Source organism: Cervus elaphus, chromosome 13, assembly GCF_910594005.1.
Source record: "Cervus elaphus chromosome 13, mCerEla1.1, whole genome shotgun sequence".
In the NCBI taxonomy this organism is placed as follows: Eukaryota; Metazoa; Chordata; class Mammalia; order Artiodactyla; family Cervidae; genus Cervus; species Cervus elaphus.
Genome location: NC_057827.1, coordinates 37796452 through 37822076, shown reverse-complemented (window position 1 = coordinate 37822076; position 25625 = coordinate 37796452). Strand labels below are relative to the sequence as shown.

The 25625-nt window shown below is 47.2% G+C and overlaps 1 protein-coding gene and 1 pseudogene across 2 annotated transcripts; one reads left to right on the top strand and one right to left on the bottom strand.

The window, feature by feature from the left end:
* The first annotated feature begins 385 nt into the window (after positions 1-385).
* On the top strand, positions 386-2306 carry LOC122706403 (annotated as a pseudogene).
* A 7394-nt stretch (positions 2307-9700) lies between these two features.
* Positions 9701-23637, bottom strand: LOC122706842 (cathepsin G-like). Of its 2 annotated transcripts, XM_043922358.1 has the most exons (7): positions 23519-23637; positions 22626-22724; positions 19138-19234; positions 13602-13749; positions 13023-13158; positions 12545-12796; positions 9837-10359 (listed from the first exon to the last, which is right to left on the bottom strand). In XM_043922358.1, the coding sequence occupies exons 2-7, from the start codon at positions 22626-22628 to the stop codon at positions 10159-10161; spliced, it is 837 nt and encodes a 278-aa protein (XP_043778293.1). In that variant the 5' UTR covers positions 22629-22724; positions 23519-23637; the 3' UTR covers positions 9837-10158. The 2 variants fall into 2 exon arrangements, with proteins under 2 accessions (XP_043778294.1, XP_043778293.1); XM_043922359.1 differs by lacking the exons at positions 22626-22724; positions 23519-23637 and having other exon boundaries at positions 9701-9950; positions 19138-19408.
* Between the last annotated feature and the right edge of the window lie 1988 nt (positions 23638-25625).

Sequence of the window (25625 nt, the reverse complement as noted above, 5' to 3'; positions counted from 1 at the left end):
AGGGAGAAGGAGGAAGTAGACAGGTCCCAGCCTTGGTGCCTGTGAGGACAGCATTGAATGTGGTGGGTTTGGGGTTCTGGGGCACAGTGCCCAGCCCCGCCCCGGTGCCCTGGGCTCCCATTTCTGTGGCCGGCACTGACTCAGCAGCTGTGCGGGCTAGTGCACTGAAGGCTTCGGTTACTGCCTTTCCCCAGGCCCCTGGCAGTTGGTGGACAAGCCTCTTGGGCAGCTCTGGGTGATGAAACTTATCCCAGCAGCAGGAGATGGGACTGTGAATTCTCGAGCCCCCGCCCCCCACCCTCACCTTTCCTCCCTCTCCCCGGGGGCTCAAAGTCTGGCTGGAGGAAGTAGGGGCAGCAACTGACTGGGCAGCCTCCCTGGGAAGATGCGGCCGCTCCTGCTCCTGGTGGCCTTCTCCTGTTCCCCAGGGCTCAGGCAGGTGAGTGCCCATTCTCACCCTCAGGGAACTGGCCTAACTCCACCCCATAGACTCTGAAGCCAGACCCCCAGGCACTTGCTAGCCCTGTATCACTGGGCAGCTTGCATGAGTCCACAGTTTCTCACCTTCAGATTCTGAAGGGAGAAATTATATAAAGCCTACCTGAAGAGTCACTATGAGAGTTAAGTAACAGAGTGTACATATAGCTCTCAGAACCACCCTGGTATATACTACCTGCTATATAAACATGCTCTCTGAACTGAGTTGCACCCCTGTGTCAGAGTCTAGGGGATCAAGATACAGCGATAGTGGGCCCATCAGCCCATCTCTAGATCCTTAAATTCATGAGCTGGACTCACAGGCATCTGGAAAGTTCCCTGAGGAAGAAAGTGCCACAGAACTTCAGGTTTCGGGCCCCTCCAGAGAGCTCTGGGTTTGCCATTCCCACAGCAGAGAAACCCTCCTGTGAGGGAGCCTGCCGCTGGCCCTTCCTTCCGGGCAGGTGGGAGGGCGCTGAGGCTGGATGGAGAGCCAGCAGCACTTCCTGCAGGGTCCTGGAGCTGCCCCCAATTCTGCACCCTGCAGACCCCTTTCTCACCAACCACCAGCTCACCCTGCCCCTGAAGCATCTCTCCTGCTCCCCAACTTCCAGTCTTTCTGGAGCCACCAAGCTGATGTCCACACACCTGCCGGTGCAGAGATAATCCTAGTGCTTCCTTCCAGGGCAGATCATCGGAGGCCGAGAGACCAGGCCCCATTCCCACCCCTACATGGCATATATTCAGACCCTGACACCAGCGGGTCTGACCATTTGTGGGGGGTTCCTGGTGCCAGAAGACTGTGGTGACGGCAGCTCGCTGCTTGGGAAGGTGAGACATTAAAGAGCTTCTAGGCACCTGCAAAGCAGGTTCAGAAGAGTTCATGAGAGGAGCCACTGAAGGCAGCTTTCTTGCAATGAACGGATGAAAAAAGACCAGGAGAAGGCCTGTGTGAATGGAGAGAAGGGAGGATCTGATCAGAAAGAATAAGAGGGGGAGATGGAAGGTACACCATGGGGCTCAAAATGTGAATTCAAGCTCTTTCTCAATTTCTTGTAGGGGATGCAAAATTTAAGGTCACTGAATTTCCCACCACCCCCATCTCAAGGCTGGGGAGACCTAAGGCAGGGAGTTCAGCCCCAGAGCCCTCCTGTCTCTTGGTTCCCTTAGCTGAGGTCTCGCTACCCTGGGCAGTCACTTGACCTATATTGGGGACCATGGTTCCTGCAGCTCAAACCTACCTCTAGGCTCCCTTTCCTTTGCAGCCAAATAAATGTCATCTTGGGGATCCACAGTGTCACCGCTTCTGAATGGACGCAGCTGCTCATCCCTGTTCCCAGACCCATCCCCCACCCCAGATACAATCAGCGGAACAACCGGAATGACATCATGTTACTGAAGGTAAAGACCCTCTGGTTCTTCACCTGGGTGACTTTCTCCCAGCTTGGGGGGCTTCATGTGTCCTGGGACCATGGAGGGGGAATCAGGGCTGGCTCCCAGGGTGGTGGTGGGCATGGGGTGAGCATACAGTCCCTGAGTGCCTGCACACTTCCTGCCAGTTGGCGTACAGAGTCAGACAGAATGAAGCCGTGAAGCTGGTAGCTCTGCCTCAGACAGAGGAAATGCTGGACCCTGGGACCCAGTGCACTGTGGCCGGCTGGGGCCTCAGCGGGCTGAACAGGAGAGCAGTCACACTCCAGGAGGTGCAGCTGACAATTCAGAGGGATGGAGAGTGTCACAGTCGCTTCGATTTCTACACTGGCCAAAAGCAGATCTGTGGGGGGGTGCCCAAGAGAGGGGAAGTCCACCTTCCTGGTAAGACAATGTAGGGTCTGCTGACAGTGCCTGAGACAGGGGGCCCTGGGCAGAATGGGCAGGGGGACAGATTCCATCTCCATGGCTACAGCCTGGGGTCCACACCAAAGTGACATGGGGTGGGGAGGGGGGCTTTTCCCCATCCATCTGGTCTCTGGGGGAATAGGAGAAGGACCAGACACACAGGATGTTCATGTGCAGTGTTTTCTTTGGGCCAGTGAAGGTACCTTCACCTGGATTGGGCTGGGGAAGCAACCACAGTCAGGGCTGAAGCCCAGTGATGGGAAAATTCAGAAGCTTTTCTTCTGCACCCCACCACCCTCCCATCTCACACACAGCCAGCACTGGAAGGAGCTCTCCTCAACCCCTGTCTTCTCTGAGGGTTGGGAGAGGGCAACAGGAGTGGGGAGTCCTGGAAAACGGAGTGTCCCTTCCCTCCTCTGCCTGTGGGGGGACTCTGGTGGCCCCCTCATGTGTAACAATGGAGCCCAGGGCATTGTCTCCTATGGAGACAGGATGGGGACCCCTCCAGCAGTCTTCACCAGAATTTCCAGCTTCCTTCCCTGGATAAGGAGAACAATGAGACGCTTCAAAGAGTGGAGACCAGAGTGACATCCCACGAGACTGAGTCTCCTTCTCTGGGGCAGAGCCCACCCAGCTCCAGAGCATATCCCAGAGCCTTAATAAACGTCCTCGTCTGGAGTGGAAATAACTGATTTCTAATGTGTTCATTAAACATTATTTGTGCACAACAAAGTGTGCCAGAACTGAGGGTGAGCTTCATCAGGAAGATGGGGTCTCTTTCCCAGGACAAGTGAATCCTGATTCCTACTGTCCTGGGGTCAGCATGAGCTTCTTCCCTGCTCCCAGCCTCCATGTCCCTTCTACCCACAGCCTGGGGAGGGATGGAGGGACCTACCTCTCCCCAGCGTAAGGCTTTTTATTCTCTACCCACTAGAGTATTAAAGAGACTGCACACTAGGTATTAAAGTGTACCCCCAAACCACATACCATTGGTGTGAGAAGGATGAGTTGGACAGATAGGCAAACCAAAGGGACAACTGAAATTCTAAGCAAGCTCCAGTTTTACCCAGAGGGATCGGATGGGGAGGAAGGTGAGAGGGGGTATCGGGATGGGGAACACATGTAAATCCATGGCTGACACATGCTAATGTATGGACAAAACCACTACAATATTGTAAAGCGATTAGCCTCCAACTAATAAAAATAATGGAAAAAAAAATGAACACACTGGCAAACCAATAAACAAAAGTTCTATGTGAGGCCCAATTCAATATATGGTGAATAATTCTTAAACCACTAGGAAACAATAAACTTTTAATAAGTGTCATTGAAACAAAACAGAACCACTGGGGATAAAAGATACAGTTGGGTCCATACTTCTTACCATAATCCAAGATAACACTCAAATGGGATCAAAGATCTAAATGTTAAAAATCCAACCATGCAAGTACTAGGAGAAAGAAAAAAGAAGATTTACTCTCTTAAAAATATCTAACAAACACCCATATCAAAGTTGCACTTTTCACAATGGCCAAGAGATGGGAGCAACCCAAGTGTCTATGGACAGCCAGAGTCTTACTCCTAAATCCTTTCCCATACAAATCCTCACTGTGCTGTAGACCGTTGTTCTCATTTTCATTGTGATGAGAATCTCCTTCTGGGTTTGTTACTCTAAAATTAAACAAACCTCCACACAATATGTTGACTAAAATAAAATGCCTTTTACCCTGAAGATTAACCCATGACTAATGCATCAATATTATATTGAAATAAAGGATTTCTGAAGTAACATAATTTAAACCCAAGCTTTTAACACCTAAAGGTAACTATAGAGAATCAGCTGGGATGCTCTACATCCATCAAAACGTTAACTACTCCTTGCAGTGTTTCATTTCCCACCTGAATTCTTGCAGTTTCCATAATCTGAAATGGAATGATCCATACACACGTATCAAATCCAACTGGCTCTACACAGATATGCTTTGGTAAATTTGTCCATTATGTTTATGGGTAGTTCCTGTCAAAAAGTCATTTGCCTAAAGTTCAGTGTACGTCATTTCCCACAAAACATCATAGCGATAGTGTCTCAGGGGCACTGGGGAAGTGGTGCTGCTGGAAAAGCCAGGCCTCTGGGGACAGAGGGGCTTCCCTTGTGGCTCAGCTGGTAAAGAATCTGCCTGCAGTGCAGGAGACCTGGGTTCATCCCTGGGTTGGGAAGATCCCCTTTAGAAGGGAAAGGCTACCCACTCCAGTATTCTGGCCTGGAGAATTCCATGGACTGTGTAGTTCATGGGGTTGCAAAGAGTCAGACATGACTACACGACTTTCACTGAAGACAGGGACAGTCACTTACCTCCTTCAGCCCCAGGGGTTAGGAGATCGGCCAGTAAGAACAGGAGCAACAGTGTCTTCTCTGAAAAGCTGAGCAGGTCTGAAGCGGCATGCGAGTTCTCCTTTCAGGTTTTTTCAATCCTGAGTTTAAAAGGGCAGGCTCGGGCACCACCAATTTGCTCCTGGTTCTATTGATTCTCAAGACATGAGCGTTCATCAGAAAAGTCTGTGTGGTGAGGGTGTTACAGGAGCTGCATTCTTAGGCCCTTGATAGCACGACCAAATTCATCTAGAGAAAGTCCTGGGTGGACTTTCTGAACAGAGAAAGGAGTTGGGGCAGGGGGTGCGGCTGGTGGAATTAATCAGAAATGGTGTCCGCTTCCTCTAATTTTGATCCTCCAAGACCATAAATCTGACCCCACCATGCCTTGAATTTGTCATTAGATATCAAAAAATATACAACTATCCAATTATACTCTATAGAACTTCATGTTTTTTTTGGATAGCTGAAGAGGTTTGTTGTTGTTATCTTTATAAATGCAAAATAACCAAGCAAAAGTCTTTCCTGCAACACATTAGGCAAGAGCCTAGCCATCCATCAGCTTCTTGGTAGTTTTAGGTAACTGCAAACTGTTGGGGATGGGGGTGAGGACCAGAAACTGCGGATGAAGTGGAGGTGGGGTGTCAGTGAGAGTACCAGGAAAAGGTAGTGACAGAAGAGAAGAGTTTCAGAAGATGGGTTTGACAGACAAATGCACCCAAAATTATTTTATGGTCCAGTCCCCCGTAGCCCTTATAAAGCCAGTATTGTTCTCAACTTGTTGATATTTCAAAGATTTAAAAGACCCCAATATTTTTTTTTCATTTATTTTTATTAGGTGGAGGCTAATTACTTCACAACATTGCAGTGGGTTTTGTCATACATTGACATGAATCAGCCATGGAGTTACATGTATTCCCCATCCCGATCCCCTCTCCCACCTCCCTCTCCACCCGATCCCTCTGGGTCTTCCCAGTGCACCAGGCCCGAGCACTTGTCTCATGCATCCCACCTGGGCTGGTGATCTGTTTCACTTTAGATAATATACATGCTGTTCTCTCGAAACATCCCACCCTCGCCTTCTCCCACAGAGTCCAAAAGTCTGTTGTGTACATCTGTGTCTCTTTTTCTGTTTTGCATATAGGGTTATCATTACCATCTTTCTAAATTCCATATATATGTGTTAGTATGCTGTAATGTTCTTTATCTTTCTGGCTTACTTCACTCTGTATAATGGGCTCCAGTTTCATCCATCTCATTAGAACTGATTCAAATGAATTCTTTTTAACGGCTGAGTAATATTCCATGGTGTATATATACCACAGCTTCCTTATCCATTCATCTGCTGATGGGCATCTAGGTGGCTTCCCTGTCCTGGCTATTGTAAACAGTGCTGCGATGAACATTGGGGTGCATGTGTCTCTTTCAGATCTGGTTTCCTCAGTGTGTATGCCCAGAAGTGATATTGCTGAAAAGACCCCAATATTAAAGTAGTTGGGAAGCAGATAGTAACAGCAAGAGGATAAACAAAGCTTTGTCGTTCATTCTAAGTTTTCCGGGTCACTCCTGTCCCTCCTGGCCCAGGTAATGTGGGTTCCAGGAAAGGCCATGATGTGGGCAAAGGTTCTGCCCACGAAGGCTCCTTACTCCTGGTCAGGAACCAGGCATATTTGCTCATGCAGTTCTCTGCACATGGGTGTGTAAGCTTTGTCAGCCTTAAGGGCAAGTTTCAAGCTATGATTCTACCTGGAATACATGCAATCAGGCAAACAGTTTAAATTACTTTTATTTGTTCTTTTATAATTTATTATAAACATGAGAAGACTTTGGAATCTTATCTCAAACTGGACATAATGTTTAAAATACTTTGCATGTATTGGCTCAGGCCTTACCCTTAAGAAGGAACATGTATCTTCTCATTTCAACTCTCTGCCCCAGACATGACAGTTAAAGGGATACATGGCTTCTTACCTTTGATGGTTTTCCTCTCTTCCCCACCACCAATTTGCAAACCTCAAGTATGCTCAGCAATGTTGTAGTAATTTATTAAACCACTGTGTTGACACATTGGGCTTTAATGTACCTATAAAATACTATTTACAATGTTTGGGGAAGTATAGAAAATCAAAGAGGATAAATTATAATTTTAACCCAACGCAGGTGTTTATGATTTTAATGCATCTTGTCACATGGAACCATGAGAGTTTTCACAATTTCTGTAGCTGGTTTCCTGTGCATTTGGCAGTGCCATCACAGTTTTCTGACAGCTTTCCTCTGAGCTATTTGGACTCCACCTTGGACTACACTTCCACCCCACACATGGCTCAGTCCTCCCTTCTCCAGGGCTCCCCGTGGATCCACATAATGTTGATCAGCAATTTCTCTCTGTTCTCCTTCTCCCCGGTTCCCCCTGTCTCACCTGACTCACATCTAGCTCTGCTGCTTGGACCAAGGGCAGAAGGTACCTGTGTCTCAGCTTGGCTATTATTCCAGGAGAGTAGCTGACTGCCCCTGTGAAGTCATCACTAACAAATCTGGAATTGCTTTAGGACTTTCCAGTGAACAGAACAAAAAAAGAATAAAAACGAATAGAGTATCAGATGTGTGGGATACTACATGCAACTTACAAGTAGGGAGTCCCAGAAGGAGAGGAGACAGAGCAAGGAGCAGGAAAAGAAGTAAAGAGGGAGTCTGAGAGGGAAGGGATCCATATATAGGATGGCTGTGTCACTCTGCTGTGACTGAGAAATCACAGTATTAATCAGCTTTCCTCCAACACAGGGCTTCCCTGGTGGCTCCGTGGTAAAGAATCCTTGCCTGCCGATGAAGGGGATGCACATTCGATCCCTGGTTTAGGAAGGTCCCCTGGAGGAGGAAATGGCAACCCATTCCAGTATTCTTGCCTTAAAAACGGGCAGAGGAGCCTGGCAAGCTGGGTCCATGGGGTCGCAAAAGAGTCAGACACAACTAAGCATGCCCATGCACGCATACTCCAATAGAAAATAAAAAGTTGAAAATTTTTGAATAAATTGTGGGTGAAAATTTCACAATATTGATGAAAAACTGTGAAGCATTAACGTTCAACACCAAGAAACTCAGTGAACTCCAAGTAGGATAGAGTCTCAATATCATAGAAGAACAGGCGTGATTTCCCCCTCTCCTCCTTTCTTTCTATCCTAGATCTCATCATTTTATTTCCAGCCCAGCCCTCTCTTCAGATAGCACCTCTGGCTCATTCTCTCCTACAGCTTCTCCTTCTGTGTTATGTTCACACATGAGAAATGCTGGGGTGGAGCTACTTCTGGGGTCTATGACATCATTCAGACACGGGGCCTCTTCTCCTTGATCTAGAAACCAAGGTGCTCTTAAGGGAAAAGTAACTCCAATAATGCTGTCTGTGTGCAGAAGAGGTAGCTGCCCAATTTCTCCAAATAGCGTCTTCTACTATTAACACTTTTTAAGAAGAATTCAAGAAATTCTTTCTTTAAATTACTTTTTAAATTGTAGTAAACTATATATAATAGAAAATTTACCTATTTACCAGTTTTAAGTGTGCAGTTCAGTGGCATTACGTACATGAACATCACTGTGCAACCGCCACTGTTATCCATCTTAAAAAAAATGTTCCCCTTCCCAAATTGAAACTCTTACCCTGTTAAGTAATTACCCCTTCCCCCCAGCCCCTGGGAATCACCATTCTACTTTGTATCCCATGAATTTGCAAGAGATTCTTGTATAAATAAATGCAAGAGCCTTGAGCATGATCACATTATCAGTCTTGAACCTCATTTATCACTTACACCTTAATGGGTAGCAGGCAAAACCTGTGCAAACAGACTGCAAGAGAATAGGGATGGAGAGGGAGCTGCGGAGGGAACAAGCCATCACAAACAAGCCTGCCTGACTTCATCCTGCCTCCTACAACCAGGTTGAAGCCATGGTTCCTCCTACCTTTTCCTGCATGTGTACAGGGAGGCTAGAGAGGCCTCGCTCTCCAAACTTTGGGCCATCTTGTAAGCTAGAGAAAGAGGTGAGAAGCAAATATCCTTGCTCATGTGGGACAACTGAAAGATATCCGAAGCCTGATGAGGGCATCTGTTTTTGTTTTCAAGCAAAGAATAGCCCCAGTTCAAAGTGACTGCCCCCACCTGGGCATTTCTTCTCTAGGCTTTCTACAACCCTCACGTATTGAGAAGAATGGAGGACGCAGTGGAAATATTTGTGGAATTGCTTCCAGAAACCACAGCCCTAGTCCTGATCCTGAGGTTTGAGAAAACTCAATTTGTGGCTTGGTCTAGGAGGTCCCAGTCTTTGACTTGGAGTAGAATTTCCACAAGAGAGGATCCTAGGAGGTGAATGGACTCCTGAATATCTTTAGGAGAATAGGTGAAGAGCTGCTGCTGCTGTTGCTAAGTCGCTTCAGTCGTGTCCGACTCTGTGCGACCCCATAGACGGTAGCCTGTCAGGCTCCACCGTCCATGGGATTCTCCAGGCAAAAACACTGGAGTGGGTTGCCATTTCCTTCTCCAATGCTTGAAAGTGAAAAGTGAAAGTGAAGTCACTCAGTCAGGTCCAACTCTTTGCAACCCATGGATTGAAGCCTACCGGGCTCCTCCGTCCATGGGATTTTCCAGGCAAGAGTACTGGAGTGGGTTGCCATTGCCTTCTTGAGATGAAGAGCTAGAGGTGTTATTTTTTTCAGATGAAGAGAGTTTCACTGACAGGACACTAGACATGATAGCTCCGCTAAATTAAGGACTGTCAGACTACCTGAGGTGAATTACATCCTGTGGTTCCAGAGCTGGGACAGAAGAAGTAAAGAAAGAGAAGTGATGATTAATATTTATTGAAATCTTTTTACACACCAGGTACTTTGGAAGGAATTTGTAATGTACTGTGTCATTTTATCCTCAGAATTCTTTAGGGATTCCTTAATCCAGAGATGACAAAGGAACTCTCACAGAGTTTAAATAACTTGATAAGTCACAGTAACACAGAGATTCCAGAAGAAACTGAAGTTAGTAAAACACTATAATTCACTGAGGTGTATGGATGACTAGAAAGCCCCAGGGAGACAGATTTCATTTCAGATAAAAAGATGGGATAACTTAGACCAAGACCTAGACCAAGCCACGGGATCCAGATAGATTTGAGAGCAGCAGGCTGAATGGTCTGTGGCCAGTGGGACTGGGAGAAAATAGAAGAACAATACCTTCTGATTGAGAGAGGACTGGCTAGTACTTGAGAGATCAGAGTCCAGTGCCTGCGGAGAACACAACAAGGAATATTTTCCTTAAGTAAACTTTGGACCCATGCCAAACTTCTGCTGCTGAGATTTACTTAATAGGAGAGGAGCTAAGCTGTGAGAGGTGGTGGACCTGACTTTGGGGATGGCCAAAAAGAGAATTGTCCTCTGAAGGTGAGCCTGGTGAGGTCTGTAGAAACCTTTCCAGCAGGGCTGCTAAAGGCAGTCAGCTGCCTTGAAGGGGCTCAATAGCTGGAATATCCTTAGGTGGGGAGATGGGTCTGCACTGGGAGTTTCCTGAGGACTGAGTCTTGACTTGGGTGGTGCTCTGGGGCTCAAAATAAATGTCACTGAGCTTAGGAAGGACTGTATGGGGGCTCTTCCACTGCTCTTGCCTCCCCCTTCCACCGTCAAGTATTCTTTCCACCTGGCAATGCAAACATTTAATAATGAGATTGTTTTCCCCTAGAACATACAAGCAAGACATAATTCCTATGGGTGGGTGGTAGCAAATAAAGGGAAAAAATGACTGATTACTTTCAAAGATGTATCACTGATTAAAATTTTGTTGATAAATGATTCACTCTGAATATTAAGCAAATGGAATTCTGGCAAGATATATCTATAAAAATATGATCACATTTACCAAAGCATTTTTGTATATATCAGTTGGATTTGATGTGTGTTCAGTGATAAAGATTTATTTGTTTATTTTTGGCTGCACTGGCTCTTTGTTGTCACTCACGGGCTTTCTCTAGTTGTGGCGAGTGGGGGCTACTGTTTGTTGCAATGCACAGGCTTCTCACTGTGGTGGCCTCTCTTGTTGCAGAGCATGGATTCTAAGTATGTGGGCTTCAGTAGCTGCGGTGCACAGATTTAGTTACTCCGCGCCATGTGGGATCTTCCCAGACCAGGGATCGAACCATTGTTCCCTGCATTGGCAGGCAGACTCTTAACCACCAGACCATCAGGGAAACCCAGTTAACATTTTGATGAATATAGAAGAACCTCTAGTTGATTCTTTATTGTTACCCTAAAGTGTTAAAACATGGTTTTAAACTATGTGACTTCAGAAATCTACTATTTGAATATAATATTGGTGTATTAGTCACAGGCTAATCTTTACAGTAAAAGTCATGTTATTTTAGCCAACATATTATGTGGAGTTTTGTATAATTGTCGATTAACAATCCCAGAAGGAGACCCTCATCACATAGAAATGAGAACATTGGTCTACAGCACAGTGGGTTGGTGTGGAAAAGGGTTTTGGAGAAAGACTCTGTCCATAGACACTTGGGTTGCTCCCATCTCTTGGCCATTGTGAATAGCACAGCTTTGATATGGGTGTTTGTTAGATATTTTTAAGAAAGTAAATTTTTTTCTTTCTTCTATTTCTCCTATTGTTGATGTTTTCATTTAGATCTTTGATCCCAGTTGGGTATTATTTAGGTTTATGATGAGATGTGGACCCGATTTTATCTTTTTTCCCCCAAATGACTATTTGTTTCATTGCAATCTATTAAAAATTCATTGTTTTCCAGTGATTTGCACTGCCACATTTACTCTTAAATTGAGCCTCGTATGGAATTTCAACCGTTCCTTTGTCTTTTATCCTACCCAGGCCAATGGCATGTGGTTCTCAGGTACCTAAGGGGGCAGCTCTGGTAGAGTGGAGAGCAGGGAACCTTACTCTGGGAAGAGGTAGGTCCCTCCATCCCTCCCCAGGCTGTGGGTAGAAGGGACATGGAGGAATGGGTGGCTGGGAGCAGGGAAGAAGCTCATGCTGACCCCAGGACAGTAGGAATCAGGATTCACTTGTCCTGGGAAAGAGACCCAATCTTCCTGATGAAGCTCACCCTCAGTTCTGGCACACTTTGTTGTGCACAAATAATGTTTAATGAACACATTAGAAATCAGTTATTTCCACTCCAGACGAGGACGTTTATTAAGGCTCTGGGATATGCTCTGGAGCTGGGTGGGCTCTGCCCCAGAGAAGGAGACTCAGTCTCGTGGGATGTCACTCTGGTCTCCACTCTTTGAAGCGTCTCATTGTTCTCCTTATCCAGGGAAGGAAGCTGGAAATTCTGGTGAAGACTGCTGGAGGGGTCCCCATCCTGTCTCCATAGGAGACAATGCCCTGGGCCACATTGTTACACATGAGGGGGCCACCAGAGTCCCCCCACAGGCAGAGGAGGGAAGGGACACTCCGTTTTCCAGGACTCCCCACTCCTGTTGCCCTCTCCCAACCCTCAGAGAAGACAGGGGTTGAGGAGAGCTCCTTCCAGTGCTGGCTGTGTGTGAGATGGGAGGGTGGTGGGGTGCAGAAGAAAAGCTTCTGAATTTTCCCATCACTGGGCTTCAGCCCTGACTGTGGTTGCTTCTCCAGCCCAACCCAGGTCAAGGCCCCTTCACCGGCCCCAGGAAACACTGCACATGAACATCCTGTGTGTCTGGTCCTTCTCCTATTCCCCCAGAGACCGGATGGATGGGGGAAAGCCCCCCCCACATCCCCCTGATCTAGGCCCCAGACTGCAGCCATGGGAATGTGGTCTGTCCCACTGCCCGGTCTGCCCAGGGTCCCCTGTCAGTGTTGGCAGATGCCGTGGTCTTACCACAAAGGCAGACTTCTGTCTCGGGTCCCCCACACAGATCTGTGTTCGGCCGTTGTATGACATGAAGCGTCTTCTGCACACCCTATCCCTCTGCACACTCAGCTGCACACACTGGAGCGTGTCTGTTCTCGTGTTCGGACCAGTCAGGCCCCAGCCGGCCACGGTGCACCGGGTCCCAGGCCTGAGTCTGTTCTGAGTCTGAGGCAGAGGCACCAGCTTCACGAATCGATTACGCTGGACTCTGTTCACCAGCTGATAAGAAGCGCCCAGGCACTGAGGGACTGTCTATTCTATGCTCATCCCGTGCCCACCACCGCCCTGGGGGTTTGCCCGGCTTCCCCCCTCCCTGATCCCAGGACACAGGAAGGCCCCCACCGCCCTGGGGGTCTGCCCGGCTCCCCGCTCTCTGATCCCAGGACACTGGAAGCCCCCAGGCTGGGGAACGAGCCGCCCAGCTGAAGAACCAGAGGGTCGGTACCTGCAGTAACATGATGTCATTGCTGTGGCTCCACGGACTGTACCCGGGATGGGGGATGGGTCTGAGCACAGGGATGCGCTGCTGCGTGCCTTCCAGTGTCCTGACGTTGTGGGCCCCCAGGATGACATTCATTTGGCTGCAAAGGGAAGAGAACCTAGAGGTAAGGTCTGAACCACGGGAACTGTGGTCCGCAATACACGTCAAGTGACTACCCAGGGTTGCCAGACCTCATCCTGAGAGACAGGAGGGCTATGGGGCTGAATTTTGCGCCGTGGGTCTCCCCTGCCTTGAGCTGGAGGTGGTGGAGGACATAGTGATTTTGAATTTTGCCTCCCCAACAAGAGATTGCAAAAATACCTCGAGGTCATAATTTGAGGTCCAGTGCATACATTTCATCTCCCGCTCTTGTTTTTTTTGATCAGGTCCTCCCCCATTCCCACTGGCCTGCTTTCTGTCCCCCAAGCTCTACATGGTCATTTTTTATCACCCACTCATGGCTAGAACCCTGTTTCAGAGACTCCTCTCATGAACTCTTCTGCACCTGCCTTGCTGGTGCCCAGAAGTCCCTTAAATCCTCACCTTCCCAGGCAGTGAGCTGCTGCCATCACAAAGTCATCACGCACCAGGAACCCCCCACAAGCTTTCAGACCTCCTGGAGTTCGGATCAGGATAAATGCCATGTAGGGGCGGGAATGGGGCCTGGCCTCTCGGCCTCCGATGATCTGCCCTGGAAGGAAGCACTAGGATTATCTCTGCACCGGCAGGTGTGTGGACATCAGCTTGGTGGCTCCAGAAAGACTGGAAGTTGGGGAGCAGGAGAGATGCTTCAGGGGCAGGGTGAGCTGGTGGTTGGTGAGAATGGGGTCTGCAGGGTGCAGAATTGGGGGCAGCTCCAGGACCCTGCAGGAAGTGCTGCTGGCTCTCCATCCAGCCTCAGCGCCCTCCCACCTGCCCGGAAGAAAGGGCCAGGTGCGGCCGCCCTCACAGGAGGGTTTCTCTGCTGTGGGGATGGCAAACCCAGAGCCCTCTGGAGGGGCCTGTCCCTGAAGTTCTGTGGCACTTTCTTCCTCAGGGAACTTTCCAGATGCCTGTGAGTCCAGCTCATGAATTTAAGGATCGAGAGATGGGCTGATGGGCCCGAAATCGCTGTATGTTGATCCCCTAGGCTCTGACACAGGGGCTGCAAACTCAGTTCAGAGAGCACATTTATACAGCCGGTAGTACATGCCAGGGTGGTTCTGAGAGCTTTATGTACACTCCGTCTCTTAACTCTCATAGCGACTCTCCAGGTAGGCTTGATATAATTTCTGCCCTCAGAATCTGAAGCTGAGAAACTGTGGACTCATGCAAGCTGCCCAGTGATACAGGGCTAGCAAGTGTCTGGGCGGTCTGGCTTCAGAGTCTATGGGGTGGAGTTGGGCCCCTGAGGGTGGGAATGGTCACTCACCTGCCCGAGCCCTGGGGAACAGGAGAAAGGCCACCAGGAGCAGGAGCGGCCGCATCTTCCTGACGAGGCTGCCCAGTCAGTTGCTGCCCCTACTTCCTCCTGCCAGACTTTGAGCCCCAGGGAGAGGGAGGAAAGGTGAGGGTGGGGGGTGGGGGCTCGAGAATTCACAGTCCCATCTCCTGCTGCTGGGATAAGTTTCATCACCCAGAGCTGCCCAGGAGGTTTGCCCACCAACGGCCAGGGACCTGGGGGAAGGCAGTAACTGAAGCCTTCAGTGCAATAGCCCGCACAGCTGCTGAGTCAGTGCCGGCCACAGAGATGGGAGCCCAGGGCACCGGGGCGGGGCTGGGCACTGTGCCCCAGATCCCCAAACCCACCACATTCAATGATGTCCTCACAGGCACCAAGGCTGGGACCTGTCTGCTTCCTCCTCCTCCCTCGGGGAATAGAACCTGCGTGTCTTCACCCCCTGGTCCTGAGCCCCACCCAGACCCTTGCTGCTCCCACTTCTTTCTAGAAGCTCTCAAGCGCCCTGAGGAGCTCTGCTCCTGGTGGGTGGAGGGCACGGCCAGAGAAAGAAAAGGGAAGAGTGAGGCTCTGCCACTGACCATTTCTCTCTCAGGTCACTTGAGCCCCCAACAAACTCTCAGTGCATCATGACACTGAGGATGGCTTCTATTCTTCTGCCTCCTCCTGAGGTGAGTGTTTTTGTGTCCCAGAAGCTTCCCTGCCTGCAGAAAAAGCCCCGTGACTTGATTTTGTTGACAGCCCTCAGACCCTGTGGAAAAGCATCTCAGATCCTATTCATCCAGGATAGACCGGTCAACCTAAACCCATCTCTGCTCCACGGGCGCTAGCTCCTAAGAAGGAGGCGCCTCACTGCTGTGTTACCTGTGAGACATGAAGAAGGGAACACTCACCATTGAGAGGAAAGGATGGGAGAGTTCTATAGAGTAACACAGGGGGTTGGCAGACACACGTAAAATACTTGGAAGACTCTGTGTTGCCTCAGAAAGCCCTACAGCAAGGTTAAAGTTTTGCAAAAATGTCAGAATTGAATTCTAATGATTCTCAACCTTTTGTGGATTGTTTTAAGGCCACTTGAAAGTCTTATGAAAGTTATAGATCCTCTCTGCATATATAAATACCTGCAGGTTATCACTTATTCTCAGAGGTGCAAAGAACTTAATCCTTTCTCTAATGCATGGTTTATGCTTGCAACCTTTGAATATAGAAGAATTTCTTTATACACTCATCATTGTAAAAACAGATTATATTATACAGATATTGTATTAATATTAATATTGTATATTATACAGATATAAGAAGCACTAACCATCAATAATAATGGATGAGTTCATCTACACTAAAAATGTGTTGGGTGTATATGAATAAAGATAAAATTCTGATTACCAAAGACACTATTGAGACAGTGAAAAGTCAGCCGCATGGTGGGAGAACTAAGAAAGAGTTTTTGTCTGGGAGATATATATATATATATAAATCATATCTATATTAACTTCTAGGTCACTGGGAAGCCAGTAATTTTGAAAATCAGTAGTAAAGAATCTGCCTTCTAAAGCAGGAGACACAAGAGACATAGGTTCAAAAAAGAAAAAAGAGAGAGAGACATGGCTTCAATCCCTGGGTAGAGAAGACTCCCTGGAGAAGGAAATGGCAAACCACTCCAGTATTCTTGTACGGAAAATTCCATAGACAGAGGGGCCTGGCTGGTGGCAGTCCACAGGATTACAAGCCAGACCCGGCTGAGCGACTGAACAGCAACACATGAAACTGACAAATCCTTAGAAAATGTAACTTAATGAAACATACTCAAGAAGTTTGAATTTTCCTATGAATGTTAAATAATTTGATTCAGTTTTCAAAAATAGTCCATCAAGGACAGCCCCAGGCTCACAGGGATTCACTGGAAATCTGAGAATAAAAGTTCCAAGAATGATATACAATTTCTGCTGGCAAGGAGATGCTAAACATCTCCATTATGAGAATAGCAAAACCTAGATGCCAAACCCAGTGATGACAATATAGGAGAGGAACATTATGGGCTAATGTTATTCCAGTATTGATGTAAGTCAAATTGGTCAATAAGCAAAAACATTAGGTCATTTCTAATTTGGGTTTTTTCTGAGGATGAGTTGCTTTTCATTCAACACACAATTACTGTATATATGTTTCTCTGCTTCCCACACCTGTTGCTTTCCTGATTATCAGTTTTGTGTGTGTCTGATTAATAAAGCTGTAGCAGAAGTCTTTTAAAAAAACACACACACACAATTGCTATAACAACATGTTGATTGATGAAAGAAGAAACACCATATGATAATTCACCTGAAGGGGGAAAAGGCATGTACTAAAATTCGCCATTATTTTAAAAAATTCTTAGCAAAATAGGAACAATAAAGAGGCTCTTTATTCTGATAAAAGTCTCTGCAAAAATCCCATACCAAGCATTATACTTAATGATGAAGTATTGAATGGTTTTCCATTGGCGAGCAAAACAATACAAGGTCACACAGATAGCCATAATCATCATTTCTCTTCAACATTATATGAGAGATTTTAGCCAGTACAGTTAAGCAGAAAATAGAAGGAAAGCTTCTATTTATAGATATAAGGACAGGAAAAGAGGAAATAAAACTGAATATTTGAGATATAGTATACATCAAGAATGCCCAAGAATTTCCAGACCCATTATTATGATTACTAAGAGAGTTTGACAAATTTTCTAGGCACAGAATCAATTTAAATATATACCCACTACAATATTGTAAAGTAATTAGCCTCCAACTAATAAAAATAAATGAAAATAAATAAATAAATATTAGTTATATTCTATATACATGGTAATACTGTCAGAAAATGAAATTTGAAAAAAAATTTAAAGCATGAAAATTGTCAGATAAGTAAATATAAACCTAAAGAAAAGATATGGTGAAAATTATAAAACTTTATTAAGAGACACTTAGAAGATTTAAACAGAAAGATATTTCATGTTCATGTTTAGAAGAGAAAATATTTTTAAAATGTCTCCAAAAAGTGATCTATAGATTCACTGCACCCAAGAGGTATTTCATAGAACTTACTTGGTTCTAAATAGACATGGAAAATAGATGTGGAAAAACCCATGACCAAAAATAGCCAAGCAGTCTTAAAGAATGAGAACAAGATGGTAGGTCTTGCTTTAACAAATGAAGTCATAGTAGTGAAGATGGTGTGGCATTGATGGAGCATAGAGATATAGACTAATGGACAAGAAAAAGAGACCCCACACATACTGGGAAAATGATACACACATATCAAGGGCTACCCAGGTGGCTCAACAGTAGAGAATCCACCAAATAATGCAGAAGACCCAGGTTCAATCCCTGGGTCAGGAAGATCCCATGGAGAAGGAAATGGCAACCCACTCCAGTATTCTTGCCTGGGAAATCCCATGAAGAGAGGAACCTGGGTGCCAAAAGTCAGACATGACTTAGTGATTAAAGAATGACACATATATCAAACATGGTTTATGATGGAGGTTTTATGGCAGAGAATGAGGAAAAGACTATCCTTTCCCCTCCTCAATAAGTGGTGCTAGGACAATAAATGGCAGTATGGTGTCTTATAAGGCACGTCTTTCTCCATGGAAAAAATCACTTGGCCCTGCGGCACCCTCTCCTGCTCCTTGACGCTGTGGCCCCAGGGTGCCGCTGACTGAGCTGCAGAGAGCAGAGCAGGGGTGTGAGGAGCGTGGAGTCACAGGAGATGCGGCCCAGGAGCCGGGACGGGCAGCGACATCAGGGCAGGGCTGCAGCTGAGGGGACACTGGGGTGACAGACAGCCCTGGGGCGTGACACTGTGTCTTGTGCTTTTCAATGACATGAGTGCAGGGCTTCTGGGGGCTTTCTCAGGAATATTGTGAATTTAATGTAAGCTTGCACTAGGGGCTTATAGAGGTGGATTTTGTAAAATCCTCATGTCCTTGAGCCTAATGCATCCCAGGATCTCAGTAAATGCTTTTTTTGGCTGCACGAGTGAATGGCTTCCTATTAGCTTTTGCCTGAGATTGGTAGGGATAGTACTGGTGGGATTCAAGACCACAGGGATGGGGGAGGGCACTGCTAAAGACAGCGGGGCAGCTGAGGGCCTGAGAGGCAAGGGGAGCTGGGGCAGAAAATGGACATCTGGGGGCCTGGAGAAGAGTCAAGGCACCTAGAGAGCTCTGGGTGATGTCACCTAGCCACTTCTGATCAATCACCCTGGACTTATCTCCTAGCAGGAGTGAAGGGTGAGGGGCACTGAGAAGTCTTCTCTGGTTCTTAAGCTGGGTCCACCAAACACTCCCGAACTGTGGATGGTTTGTCTGAGTTGTCCTTTCCTGGCTGGACTGAGGGATTTTACTTACTCGTGTTTTGTAGCTTCACATCCTCCAGCAAATGCACAACCCACTTTCCTGGTGGTGAGAGAGAGTCTGAGACCCATGAAAGCTCTTAGTGAAAATCTTTCTTCCAGCCTGCCATCCCTCCTTGCTGAGTGTCTATGTGGCATCAAACTTGTAGTCTTGGGATGGGAGCTGGTTCAGAAATTGGAGCTGAGCAGAGGGTCAGGACTGCAGGAGGTTCAGTGAGATGGGTTCTGCCCTCAGGAATGGGGACAGTCACTCACCTGTCCCAGCCCAGGAGGCAGAAGAAATGCCATCAGGAGCAGGAGTGGCTGCATCTTCCAGAAGGTCTGCCCAGGTCACAGCTGCTGGGGTTTCTCCCTTCCAGACACAAAGCATAGAGGAAGGAAGGAGGGGAGGCTCAGTGACCCCCAGACCTCCCAGAGCTGTGCACCCCCAGCCAGGTGTGAGCACGCCACGTGTGTCCACGTTCTCTGCTGTGGGATAGGTGAGAACGGCAGCCACCACACTTGCTCTCCCACTGCTGAGTCACAAAGCAAGAAGAAGAACACGAAAGCGGAGGCCGGGGTGCAGTCAGCGTTACCAAGTCCAGGCTCCCTGCTGTACAGAAGGTCAGTAAACAGAGAGATGAGTTGTTTGGGCGAGAAATAGTGACTCTGCTTGGAAAGCCAGCAGACCAAGAAGATGTTGGACTTGTGTCCCAAGGAACCGTCTTGCCTAAGTTAGAATTCAGGCTTCTTTTACACTATGATAAGAGGAGGGAGTAGCACCAAACATTTCTTGGTTCCCGTCAGCCTCCAGAGAGGATGTGTCGGCTTCTTCTATCCTGCAGTCTTTCCTTGGGGGGCCTGACCAGGATGTGTCCTGTGTTGTAAATTGTTGTAAATTTTAGCTTAATGCTCATTATTTGGGAGGCAGGATTCCAGAGATGAGCCACCATGTATAATTAAAACTTGTTTCCAACACCCCATTAGTAACTAATCTAATAGACTGCAAGGATTCTTCCATAATAGAGCAGTAGAGGGGCTGGACTCCAGGAGCACCTCAGTGACTGAATCAAGAATGTCTTCATTTCCCCACTGTTGGTTCTTTTATGATTCTGATGAGATCATGAGTAATTACTCAATAGCAAGGCCCAGGGATCTGAGAGACACAGTTCCTGCCCTTGAGAAGCTGACAGTAGGCAGAGGTAGACTTAGCATCTGCGGGTAGAGAGAAAGATGGTGAGGACCAAGACAAGCGGGTCTGCTTGGTGCCACGTGAGAAGGCAGAGACTGGACTTGCCTTATGAGCAGGTACCCTGGACACACCCAAGTGCCCCAAACAGCAATCCCGTTTCCTATCCTGTTACCATTCTAGCCTCACATTTTTGGAGTGTTAGGAATCACCTCTTTAAATGTAAATATTTCACAACATAGGGAGCTTTTCTTATCCCACAGTTCTGAATAGAGTCCTGGACTTGATACTCACTGGCCAAAACAAACCATCCCTGGGACCTTTGGCACTGAGCATCCCTCAGGCTGAGATGGGGGCTCTTCCACCCAAGTCAGAGTGCTTCTGAGTGGGAAGAAGCTTCCTCTCCAAACATGCTGGTGACGGGTGAGCAGTGAAAGAGATACAGATACTGCTCAATCTAGTAATACCTCCCCACAAAGTATTCTCTGTCCAGTGTCCAGAGAACCATGCCTCACATAACCCTGGGCCAGGCCATCCTAAACATGTGCAGATGACCCCAACACTCTCACCAGTATGAGGACAGAGGAAAGAGGAATGGAAAGGACAGCATGAGGAGTTCTGTACAACCCAATCCCAAGTGAATTGAAGGAACAACATCTTATGAACAAATAGAAAAATAGCAAAACGAAACATGTTTAAGCATTAATGATGATCTGAGAATGATGGAATTCTGCACTTCTTTTAACTTTCTTATTTATATGTTCTGTATTTAACTATGATGTCTTTTGCTTTTCCATCCAAAATATATTTGGCCACATTCAAAACTCACTCACCATGCAAGTGTTCAGCAAACCACTCCCCTTCAGCCTAGCCTTCCCTGAGCTGCATGTTTTAAAAGTTAGTAACTTTCCCAAATGCATTCATAGATAAAAATTCAGAGATTATTGATAAATAGAAGGAAAAATTGAGTCAATATCCTATAGGTTATAAGAAACCTTTGAAATATTAGGATACCCCTGAATCCAAAACTTTTTATTACAATGACTTTCCTTTAGAGATAAATATATTTATATACATACCACATGGGAATAATGGAGGTGGGGAGAGGCTGGCTCAGCCCAAGATGGAAGAGCTCCCTCAAGGTCACTTGGGGCTGAAGGAGGATGTGCTGTCAAGACACCAGAGGCTGTATAGAGCCCTGGATCCAGGACCCCAAGACAGGGCTGTGACAGGCACTTGAGCTGGGCCTGGGAATACTGAAGCCCTCCTGAAACTTTCTCAGACTTCTCACCTCTGTCTCTTCTGATGCAGGGAGGGACTGCATTCAGTGAGTTTCACCTTTGTAAACCTCCCCCATTTCTGTTAGGATGGACAAGTGCCCCCCTCAACCCCAGAGCCTCAGGTGGCCCTCCTTCCAAATCTGGATTCTCCTCTGTTGCCCCCTGGGCACTGGGATGAGGGATATGAGAGTAAGTGTGGATGAGGAAGAGGGCATATGGATGAGACACGAGGATGGTTAATAAGAGGGTCGTGAGGAGGGGTCTCTCTTGTCTGATGGAGCTCACGGGCAGCCTGCATGGGGACTAGCTCTGGGGACATGTGACTGGAGGGAGCTGGCTGTCGGTACAGCAGGAGTTTTTATTTCAGAGTTGGAAGGTGGGGGTGGGGTGCGGTGTATGTGCTGGAGGAGGAAGATCAGGTGTGAATAGACGGTTGCCTGACAGAATACATGCCTAACAAATGTGTTTAGGTAAATAAAAGAGGAATCAGTGATTTCTGCTCAAGAGAGGAAAGTTTATTAAATTCCAGGCAGCCCTCCTTCACCCACTTTGCCCAGTGCACCCATTCCAGGGAAGATGGAGGGTCCATCCCAGGGGCACCTCAGGCTGATCCCTGCCATTTGTACTGTCTCACTGTTGTTTGGATCCAGGACAGAAAGCTGGAGATTCTGGTGTAGACATTTGGAGGCGTACCATACTCTTGTCCCCATATATGACTTTGGGGCAGTGTTCACCCCCCAGGGACACAGGACAGAGACCAGATAGGAGGACAGTCTGGGGACACAGGGATGGGGTTCATTCCCACTGCCACCCATCCTCCCAGCTCAGCTGACCCAAGGTTTTGCATGGACAACACTGGGGATCTCACCAAGAAAGTATTCTTCCTCTCCAGCATAGCAAGTGATACATTTCTCCTCCCTTTGGACTTTAAGATCTACCTCCTGTAGTTTGCACAAGGCATATCTATCCCGAGTTGCCCCTAGCCAGCCACACTGCACATTGTACCTGGCTTCACCTTCTGCCAGCTTCTGGGCAGATTGGTGGGGCTTACTGCATCTGTCAAGTCAGCGTCATCAGCTGAAGAAGAGAAAGGCATTCTCACCTAGTGATGGCCACAGAGACTGCAACAGTCGTGGGGTTGCCTTCTTCTCAGTGCTCGCACCACAGAAGGGGTCGCACAGGAGGAAGGGCAGGAATGAGGTCAGGGGGATGCAGAGCCCTGGGAGGAAAGTGTCCCAGAGCCAGTGCAGCCATGCGTCCCACCAGAAGTAACATATCATTGGGCCAAGTCTTACCATTACAGTCTGGGTGGCGGATGGCTCCTGTCACAGGGATGACCTACTGGATCCTCTCTGTTCCATGATGTTGTGGGCCCCCAGGTGACATTGATTGAGCTGCACAGAGAGCAGAGAGGGAGCAGGTGTCACAGGAGATACAGGCCAGAGGCTGGGAGGAAAGATCACTGCTTGGGACAGGGTGGGACTGGAGAGGAGAGAATTCTAGGCGATGGGCCTGGAGCTGAGCATCTCTGAGCTGTCTGTCTCTGGCAGCCCAGGCAGGGAGGACCTCCTGGAGTCCACGAGGGTGTTCAGTCATGCAGAAGCTTGACAGTCACAGAGGGAAACGTGAATTTCTCACACGTGTACTCTAGGGTCCAGGGCACAACCTTGGCTTCCTTCCATTCCAGGTCTGATCAGTTGCTTCTCTTCATGTGCCACTGGCATGCACTTGGCCCTCTCTCCCCAACGCTCACCTGGACTTTGAAGAGCTTCCTACGTCCCCTGCAAGGGGTCAACAGAGGGTGGGGGCCGGGCACTGCTCCTCATCTTCCCAAGCAGTGAGCTGCTGTCAGCATAAAGGCCTCACGCACGAGGAAACCCACACAGCTGAAAATGTCCTCTGAAACCTGATATTCAACAAATGCCATGTAGGGATGGGAGTGTGGCTTGGCCTCATGGCCCCCGATGATTTTCCCTGAAAGAAAGATTCCAGACTGCCCGCTGTGCTCATGGAGGCGAAGGCTGAAGAGGGGAGATCGGACCAAGGTTGCTGGTCTTTGAGAAAATTCAACCTGAGTTCAGAAATTTCCTGACATGGACCAGGGCCAGAGTGTGCATGAGTGTAGCATGTAAGCAGGTCTGTCCATGTGGGGTGTGTCTGGGCCTCTGAGGGTGGGACCATCACTCACCTGCCTCCCCAGTGGGGAACAGAAGAAGGGCTGCCAGGAGCAAGAACAGGACCATCTCTCCAGGAAGGCTGATCAGATTCTGAACAGCTGCTGCTTCCTTCTGATCTTTTAACCCTGAGTATCTCCTCTGCTGTGGTGGCCGTTATCACAGGAGGCTTCTCAGAGTGTCACACCACTGTTTGATCAAGTGTTGGGGTCTCAGTGGAGTAAGAAGTTAACGAAAGCCTCTGATAAGTTCTTATCCGTGGGGTGGTAGGGATACTGCATCAGCAGATCTCTGATCCCTGAGCCCCAGAAACCTGGGCCTCATGATGGTAGATCAAAGAATGTCTTCATTTCTGTTGCTCTCTAGATCATCACAGCGATTGCGTCTTGGACCTCTTTGTGTGAAAGACTGTGGGAAACACTGAAGATAAGCTCTATTGCTTCTGGTGGAGGAGAGCTTGCCATCATGATCAGATAAGAACAGTGAGATTAAGGGAGGGAGACACACAATGGAGGTCATATCTGCACCATGCAAATGTGGAAAGGCATGGAATTAAAAAAATTGTTGTTTCTAAACATCTTGATCCCAAGCCTCTTGAAAAGTAACATCTTAGTTAAACAAACAAAGCCCATGGTCAATAGTGATTCGGCCTGGAGAGTCACAGTGAGCCAAGGGGTCTCCTCACACCACATGTGCTCGAATCCATGCACTGCGTGGCCCGGATATCAGATTACATGTGATGTGAGGCCTGTTCAAGGATCTACCGTAAATCATAAGCAAAATCATAATGGAAATTAAAAGAAAAGAAATTCAAAATGGTAAGTAATGATGAAAATATAGTTAAATCTGTTGGCTATGTGTGAATAAAAATAAACTTGACCACTTAACACTTTTTCTCTAACTCATTGAAAGGTAAAACATGAAAACTTTGAATATAGGAGAATTTCCTTATACATTTAACCTTGTAAAAGCAAATAAATACAAGATATAAAAAGGACTATCAAAATGATGGATAAGTTGATCTATATTAAAAATTTGTTGAGTATGTAAGAATCAAGATAATTCTGATTACTGGATCACTCACCTAGAGCCAGACATCCTAGAATGTGAAGTCAAGTGGGCCTTAGAAAGCATCACTACAAAAAAAGCTAGTGGAGGTGATGGAATTCCAGTTGAGCTATTTCAAATCCTGAAAGATGACGCTGTGAAAGTGCTGCACTCAATATGCCAGCAAATTTGGAAAACTCAGCAGTGGCCACAGGACTGGAAAAGGTCAGTTTTCATTCCAATCCCAAAGAAAGGCAATGCCAAACAAAGCTCAAACTACCACACAATTGGACTCATCTCACACGCTAGTAATGTCCAAAATTCTCCAAGCCAGGCTTCAGCATTATATGAACCGTGAACATCCAGATGTTCAGGCTGGTTTTAGGAAAGGCAGAGGAACCAGAGATCAAATTGCCAACAATCACTGGATCATCAAAAAAGCAAGAGAGTTCCAGAAAAACATCTATTTCTGCTTTATTGACTATGCCAAGTCTTTGACTGTGTGAATCACAATAAACTGTGGAAAATACATCAAGAGATGGGAATACCAGACAACCTGACCTGCCTCTTGAGAAACCTGTATGCAGGTCAGGAAGCAACAGTTAGAACTGGACATGGAACAACAGGCTGGTTCCAAATAGGAAAAGCAGTACGTCAAGGCTGTATATTGTCACTCTGCTTATTTAACTTATATGCAGAGTACATCATGAGAAACACTGGGCTGGAAGAAGCACAAGCTGGAATCAAGATTGCTGGGAGAAATATCAATAACCTCAGATATGCAGATGACACCACCCTTATGGCCGAAAGTGAAGAGGAACTAAAAATCCTCTTGATGAAAGTGAAAGAGGAGAGTGAAAAAGTTGGCTTAAAGCTCAACATTCAGAAAACTAAGATCATGGCATCTGGTCCCATCACTTCATGGGAAATAGATGGGAAGACAGTAGAAACAGTGTCAGACTTTATTTTTCTGGGCTCCAAAATCACTTCAGATGGTGATTGCAGCCATGAAATTAAAAGACGCTTGCTCCTGGGGAGGAAATTTATGACCAACCTAGACAGCATATTAAAAAG